Raw genomic sequence first — 8,150 nt, 5'->3', positions numbered from 1 at the left:
TTATAATATCGACTCCGCAATGATAGGATTATGGATCCAAAATTGCTTCCAGATTTCCCTTGACCTTTGTCAAACCTCTCAGTTTAGTAATCCAATGTCCAGTATTAAAGTGTTTTAAATTCAGGGATTTATATGGGAACTTAATTGCCCTCTGTCTATATCCAGTGTGACAACAGTCTGTGGGATTGGTCAATTGTCATTGTTGGATGGAGTGGGCCTTTCCATTGCCTGGCATAGATTTACTACTAGAACCACTCCCCTTCCAATAGCAACAGCAAATCACTTTCACACCACTACTTTGTATTCTTGTGAGTGTGTGTGTGAGAGAGAGTTGGAGGCTCGGAGTCACACACACAGTGTGGGTATTTCGTTTGAGGAGACGATGTTTTTAAGGTCAGCAAATTACAACTAATGAATTGTGTGTCGTTAAATCGGATGTAAAGAGTTCACTGAACAGAGAGAAAACAACAATAACAACGCCTTCACTAGTTGACTTGAATTGCCTAAGAAGCAATGGGACCACTGAATCTCCACCAGGCTATATTAAAGGCTGACTTCATCCTAGCTAGAAGGCTAATYGAGGCTGGGGCTAACGTCAACAGCAGGGATGAGGAGAGGAGGACCCCTTTAATGCTCTGCTGCCTCCATGAYGGGGAGTCTTGGTCCCTCGGYRTAGCACGCATGCTCCTGGTCCACAGAGGCCATGTGGGGCTCTGTGACCGCCACGGTCGAACCGCTCTGGTGTATGCGGTCTTGTACGGGCGTCTGGGTTTGGTTAGGCTGTTCCTCCAAGCRCTGGACTATGACCTGAACMASGTCGACAAGCACGGTCACATGGCTCTGTGGTACGCAGCTCAGGTAGGTAAYGGTCCTATCAATGACCTGCTGYTGAAAACCATGAAGAAGTACGGTCTGAGCACTGACATATCTGAGGCCGCAGTCCCCAGGCTTTGTGGTCATGATAAACCCGGTCAAGTTCTGGTCAAACACCAGACAGCAGTCAAGCAGAATGCCTTTAATTGTGCMATTGACCACAAGGTCACASGTCACCCGAAGCCACAGCCAGCGAAAGGTCTACCTCCATTGTTCCGAAAGGACTTGCCTTACAAGCCCCTTCCAGAAACCCTATGGACAAAGAGGGAGAACTTCTATAAAACAGTGAAGCCACCAGAGGCAAAACCTGAGACAAAGAAGGCCTTGACTGGAGGGTCTAAGCAGGGGAAGGAAGGGAAGACAACCAMCCCCTCCCCATCTAAGGACTGGAAGCTAGACATGAGGAGTCTAACCGAGGCCTTACTGGGTCAGATCAGCCTTTCCTACCGGCCCCAGGCCCAGCCCCGGCCTYCTTCCTCTCTCCACCACCGCAGGAGGACACCTCGCCTGGGGGCCAGCCCCACTGTGGGGGCCCTGCTCCACCAGCACTGGGAGAAGGGAAGGAAGATGTCCCTGGACGCTATCAGCGACAGCCTGCTGAAGGAGAGGACGGCCATTGGCTCGTTCCACCGCCGCTGCAGTGTGGCCGTGATACCCATGATCAGGATGGGTCTGGCAAGCAGGAGCTTCAGCACCACAGAGCTAGAGGGTAGGGGGGAGACAAGGGTCACTTCTAAACCACTGGTCAGGATCCAGGAGCTGAAAAAGTTCAGCTAGTCAGACAGAAATTAATGTATGCTTTGCTTATCTGAAGGTTTATTGATGATGATGGAATATGGATGGTCGTTTTTGTGTGATGGATTATAGTGCAGTACTCAATATATTCAAGTTTRCTGTGTCTGTATTAAAAAGTTAATACCAATCATCGAGTGTGACAGATGCAATGAGGGTTAGATGCAGTTGATACATCTGACATTTCTGTAATCTCCCTAAAAGTTTGTTTTTGTATAMAACTTGATTTGGAATGTTTGAATGTTGAGTCTTTTGTATGAAAATAAAATACAGTCTTATGAATAAAATTACTAAAATCCAGTATGGGCTTCGGCTGTGACTTCCATTGAATTTTGTCTTTGTGAAATGCAGGCATCGACGTTTGAAAACTAAACGGTTACACTTAACCAAAAACACAGCAGAGGCAGTAATTGGTTAAAGGCACCCATGGTTTACGGGAGACGTTGGATTTGACGTTTACGGTTTATAGCCAATAGCAGCGAACCTACTCATGTTTGAATGAAGAACGGCGGGTTGACGTTTACTCCTGCAGCAGGTTTGTACTTATTCAAAACATTTTCTTTAGGAAATATTTTAAGTAGCTATTCTATTAACCATATGAAATAGCTCTGATTTTTATTTACACGCGTTTGTAGCAAATAATTAAATAGGGCACGTCTCAACGTTAGCCAGCTAACGTTATGGGATAACTCTAGCTAACGTTGCTAGCTAGCGAACGTTACACAAATGTCCGTGAAATCAAATTCTGCATGAGCTCTGTCATTTAACACAATGGATAATATGCTCAAGGGTAGCGTATTAGCTAATTTATAGTCAACGTTATAACGTTATATCTTCCATGTTAACTTAATAATACCTACATCAGGGGTGTATTAATTCGGCGGATTCTGTTGAAAAGCGTTTCTTAAACGGAACGAACGGGAGGGACTTACTTGAATTAGTCCAATAGCGTTTTGCAACTGAATCCGACCAATGAATACACCCATCACTTTTATCTGAAGGCTGCTAGCCAGGCAAGTTGGTAACAGGTCTGTATGGCTCAAACAATAATGCAGGTTGTTTGTATTCTGACAGTAGGCCAGCCACGCAGCCAGCCCTCATGTCCACTAGAAGATCGCATACATTTGGAGAGACCATGGTAAGATTTGCATTTCACCCATTGTATTATGAAGTTACCGAACAGAACTTTCGACCATAATTGTGGAAAGCAGTCACTAACATTAACTAGTTAGCTAGCTAAGTTGTTTATCAATAACTGGATGTTGRCTTCTCTCAATGTACCCAGCCTTCAACAAGATCTGGAGAACGCACCCCATTGAGGTGTGTCCAGAATGAAATGCGCCATCTCTCAACCCCATCTTCTAGACTCAAATCGAGATCAGGGTCGGGCAGCAATATCCTCAAAACACCCAAGGTATGACGAACAGCCAAGCTATGGGCCTATGGATCCTGTTCACTGAACTATTGTTTGAAATGTAAACTTTACCTTCTACTTCTCCCATTCTCCCTACAGAATGATGCTGTGTTCATCTACACAGACCCGTTAACACATTGCCCTCCACCATCTGAGGTCCTATGCTCTCCTAGTGTTCCAAAGCCCAGTGATAAAACTACTACCAGTGATACAGCTCCTACCGCTGAGGACACAGCTGTTTATACAAGCAGTGGACTTGGAGACATTACCTTCAAGTCYTTCATCTGTGCTGGGGGTGAGGTTGAGGTTTCAGAGCCTTCAAGGGTTGTAGACGAAACCATCCGGCTACCCAAGAATCAACTGAACATCTCTTCTCTTCCTGGCTATGATGTTGAAAACACATGTCTCTCTGACAGTATGGTTACTCAATGCTGCGACAACCATGTGGATCACRTCTATTGTGATTTGGAAAGCGATTTGGCCACAACTGAAGCTGACCTGTCCTTTAATGGRGGTTCAAACGCCAGTCTTAGYGTTCCACAGTTCACCGATATAGCCCACATCACTGAGACTGTTACTGGCGGACAGGGMGATGTAACGTTTAAATCTTTCATCTGCACCGGAGGGGAGGTGGAAGTTCCAGAGGCTTCCAGGGTGGCACTTGAGACTATACTCCTACCAACGGATCAGCCTGCAAACCACCATCAGCCATACAACGGCAGTGTATATCAAAGTGTTATAGTAGATGACTTGGACATGCAGTCCATCGATGACCACGCAGATCATCTCTATTGTAATATGGCCTCCTCTAGTGCACACCTTTCCTTCAAAGAACCTACACATTGTGGTCTTCAAAATAGTACTTTGAAATCCATAGAGATGGTCMATACCARTGAAGAGTCAACTGATGTTCAAAATGCCACTGGCGGTCAAGGACATGTGACATTCAAATCCATCTGCACTGGGCTTGAGGTTGAAGTCTCAGAGTCCACCAGAGTGTCYGAAGACACTATCCTCCTACCTGAGAATCAGACTGTGACCAGTCATCTACCGTACAACGACAGGGTCAACCCAAGTATCATAGAGGAGCAGTCCTCCGATCATGCAAAACACCCTTACAGCCATATGGAAAGTGAAGGTGCCGTGTGGAAAGCGGACACCGCTGCCATCAGTGAGCCCTCAATGGGAAATGCATCCTTAAGGTCATCATTGAAGGACCTGGATGATGTCGCCTGTCAGCTTTTCCCTGAAGGCCCCAAACAGGGTTCTTCTCCTCATGATGAAGACAGCGCCGTGGTTCCATCTATGCAGTTGGAAACTGACCGCTCCCATTGCAATGAGTTTGGAGCCTCGGCCAGGAGCTCCACACCTGTAGATGAGGACAACCCATCGATAGTCTCTCACTCCCATTCTCATGGTWCAATGCAGGAGTCCAGTGGGGCCAGAGACAGCGCGCTGGGTTCAAGCAGTAAYGCTCCTCTTCTCTCCAACACTACAGACGAAGCGAGCTCTGAGAACATTGCTGACGTGTTGACYGAGCAACCCAAGATCCCCTCTGTAGCGAGGTGGGCCGGCGGTGGTGATGCTTTACAGTTTGAGATCTTCAGCCCCGTTCTTAGCACTACCCCCATGACCAGAAGAGGGGGCATTCAGAAATCGTCTTTCGCCCAAATGGAGGATTCCACTCTAGAAAACGGCAGGGGCTGTGTCCTCAACTCTGCTGAGGGTAGCTTCGTTGTCCCGGCCAACCCAGACAGCCGACTCTGGGCTGCCGTCCTGGAGAGCCCCATGCCTCTGCCCAAGTTCAACTCGACGGCAGTGGGTGMCGCATCGACCCGCAAGCCCCCTCCTTCTCTAGACCCAGTCACAGAGACTGTGGAGACGAGGGTAGAAGTGGATGTACCTCATGTAAAATCCCAACCCAAGGTGGAGAAAGTAGAGATGGGTCTTTTTGATCATTTACCAAGGTTGGTTTGTGAGGAGCCCTTTCAGCAGCAACTCATCCAGATGGCCCAATTCCTCATCCTGGCATGGTGCAAGATGGTCCCTGTTAGCAACCCTGCCCTAGCTCCTACACCTGCTCCCGCCCCTCCTGTAGTGGAAACTACAGCGGGGACCACGGCTGTAGAGTGCCACAGCATGTGTGTTGGCACCACTCCAGTGAGGCAGGCAGACCGCAGTGCCAACACCTCAGGTCAGTTTGAGAGGAAGAGGGAGTTCTCTGTGTCTGACGCCTGCACCAGCACCGAGACTCTGCTCTGGAAGTGAGTATTGGACTGTGTGTGTTTGTGAGTGAGAACTCTGTAAAATGTTCTGTGTTTATGTAATATGAACCATGTAAATATTGTTTTTTGGTGTTTGTCTGAGAGAAGTGTGCACAAGTATTTCCCGTGTGTTTGTAACTGAGTTGACTATTTTCTCTCTGTGTCAGTCTGGCCCCTGGGAGCCTGTGCGGGGTCCCCAGACAGGAGCTGGAGCAGAGGCTGACCTCCACTCTCATCATGGTGGAGGCCCTGGTGCAGCAGCTGTGCACAGCCAGGGGACAGGGCCACTCTRGGGGCCCCGGGCCCTCAGAACTCAGGGACAAGCTGGTCCAGACCGACCACACTGAACTCAGCCAGACGGTAACCTACAAAGACCTGTATGTGACGGCCCTGGAGAGGATCAAGGAGCTAGAACTGGACCAGACCACTCTACACAACCTGCTTCACAGCATGCAGGACACCAGGAGCACCATGACAGCCCTGAGTGGAGACACTGAGGTGGCTCTCAGCAGCATGAGGCAGATAAGAGACCTGKTTAAAGAGGACCAGCAGAGCCTGGTTACACAGTATGGTCAGATGAAGTCCCTTTATGAGAAGTGCAAGGAGACCCAGGGCAGGATGGTGCAGAAGGTCCGAGACACCCTGCAGCAGAGAGAGGACATGAGGAGACGGATGGAGGAGGCTTACACCGCCAAGGACGCAGCCTTCAGTGTGACCGAGCAGCTGAGGGCTCGTGCCGTGCGTATCTCTGAGCTGGAGGAGTGTGTGGGATCTCACCAGGAGCTGATGGCTGCCCTGAACAAGACCTACTCAGAACAGGTACACACACACACACAGCTGAGATAAGGGCTAGAGGCAATAGCCTGGCTCCTGGCTTATGCTTATTTTGTGCTGTGTATTTGTTTTCCCGTGCTCATGTGTGTCCTTACTCAGTTGCATTGAACAAGGCCTACGTGGAATCCCTCAACTCTGCATCTGAGCTCCTGACAGGAACCATGAGCGATCACGACAGTCTGCATCAAGAGGTATGTCTTAACCTGGAGGCTACATTGTCTTGTCAGGAAAGAAAAGACATCCAACAGGTTGCAATGTGTTGTTTTGTTCTGTACGACGTGTGTGTAAGATGTCATATTCTCCCCAGCTGAAAACAGCAAGGCGTCTCCTCCAGAGGACAACTCCTATACTGGTGAAGCTGATGAGAAGGCAGCCAACGCTTAGGAGAGAGAGACCAGCACCTCTCGGAGAGAGACCAAACTGTGGAGGAGAGAGAGCAGGTCTGACCTCCCTTTTCTCTCTCATATTCCTCATCTCCCACACCTCACAATGTCTCTACTGCCTGTTATATTTGCTCTGTTTGTTCTCTGTTATCTTCTGCAACTCGTCTCTCCACAATGTTATGGCTTCATTCCAATGCGTCGTGGCTCACTTCTACATGACAGATCCAAGAGGAACTGGACCAAACCAACGTGAGTCTCCAAGATGCCAGACAGGAGATTGGGGACTTGAATCTGCAGGCCACAATCATGAATTCGGGTAGGGATTGAAACAAACCAGTTTAAAGTGTTATTGTGAGTTTAAAAATAAGTCTGATATGTTTATTTTCTAGCATTGTCATTCTCTCTCCCTCTTGCTCTCCCGCCTTCCCTCTCTCAGAGTTGGGTGTTCTGCGTCAGAAGCTGAGTGAGGGAGAAGAGGAGGCAGTTCAGCTGGAGAGGAAGGTCACGGAGCTGTCTGCCACCGTCTCTTCTACCCTGGCCTCCTATGCCTTCTAGAGCAGGCCTTGGCTGCAGAGTCCACCAAGTCAGTTCAAAGTTCACTCTAAGCTGTTATGGTGCTTCAACTATGGCAGTTGTCAATTAAACTTTTTTTTTTATATATATAGAGAAAAATAACCTTAACTTTGTATTTCAGGTTGCAACAGTCATGGCAAGAAGTCCAGCAAGCTACCGACCGGGCCAACCAGTAAGTAAACTCCTCAGCACCTCATTTCTCTTATCAACACTACTATTTAATCTGTATTTTACCAATGAAAAGGCTATTCTGATGTATTTTTATGTTTAGCCCCATCACATTGCAGCTATAAATATGATTTAACATGAACTAAGACACACATACCTTTTGCATTTGTTATCATTAATACACATTGGTTAACTATTAAAGCATGTTTAGCCATTGAGTTTAATTAAGCAATAAGGCAGAGAACCCAGGGATAACTCCCGACTAAGGGATGTTCTTAGGCCTGAATCAAGGCAGAGGGAACAGCCCTTAGGAGGGAGTTATCACATGATAATCCCGGGTTCTCATGCCTTATTGCTTTTATAAAACAGTTGCCAACATATTAATAAAATCTAGATTTAGATTTTTTTCATTAAAGATTATTTTGAACGAGTAAATTTGTTTTTGTGTTCTGGTCATTAGTTCTCAAGTTTTGACCCAGTCGTTAATTCGAATCATTCTTTCAATCCGCGTTGCTATGCTAAACAAATCATGGCATGTAGCTAGCTAGCAGAGATTCAATGATGAGATACAAGAACTTCAATAAATAATGATTTATTAAATATCCAATAGGCCTACATAGGCAGCACTGCACTGGTTAAGCAATGAATGGAATTCTGACTGTTTACGGTTTCCATGGTGAATTATTCATTTTGTGTTCAAGCCTACTGCACAGGAGAAATCCATTTGTAAAATGATACATTGTTGCAAGGTCAGAGGCATACAGTCGTTTATACAACCCTAACTGTTGCAAACCAAATAGTAGCATGGAAAACTAATGTGTAGATGCTTTCTTTACCCCGAGGGATATA

At 47.0% G+C, this 8,150-nt stretch overlaps 1 protein-coding gene across 1 annotated transcript; it reads left to right on the top strand.

The window, feature by feature from the left end:
• Nucleotides 1-2,118: 2,118 nt before the first annotated feature.
• spag5 (sperm associated antigen 5) lies at nt 2,119-7,332 on the top strand. Its single transcript, XM_070440134.1, has 10 exons — nt 2,119-2,200; nt 2,740-2,803; nt 2,951-3,079; nt 3,179-5,343; nt 5,511-6,164; nt 6,278-6,368; nt 6,485-6,617; nt 6,783-6,876; nt 6,997-7,143; nt 7,255-7,332. The coding sequence occupies exons 2-9, from the start codon at nt 2,765-2,767 to the stop codon at nt 7,025-7,027; spliced, it is 3,336 nt and encodes a 1,111-aa protein (XP_070296235.1). The 5' UTR covers nt 2,119-2,200; nt 2,740-2,764; the 3' UTR covers nt 7,028-7,143; nt 7,255-7,332.
• The last annotated feature ends 818 nt before the right edge of the window (nt 7,333-8,150 follow it).

This window comes from Salvelinus sp. IW2-2015, unplaced genomic scaffold (genome assembly GCF_002910315.2).
Source record: "Salvelinus sp. IW2-2015 unplaced genomic scaffold, ASM291031v2 Un_scaffold2255, whole genome shotgun sequence".
NCBI lineage: Eukaryota > Metazoa > Chordata > Actinopteri > Salmoniformes > Salmonidae > Salvelinus > Salvelinus sp. IW2-2015.
Note: the sequence above shows the minus strand (reverse complement) of the source record. Positions and strands in the feature narration are given on the sequence as shown.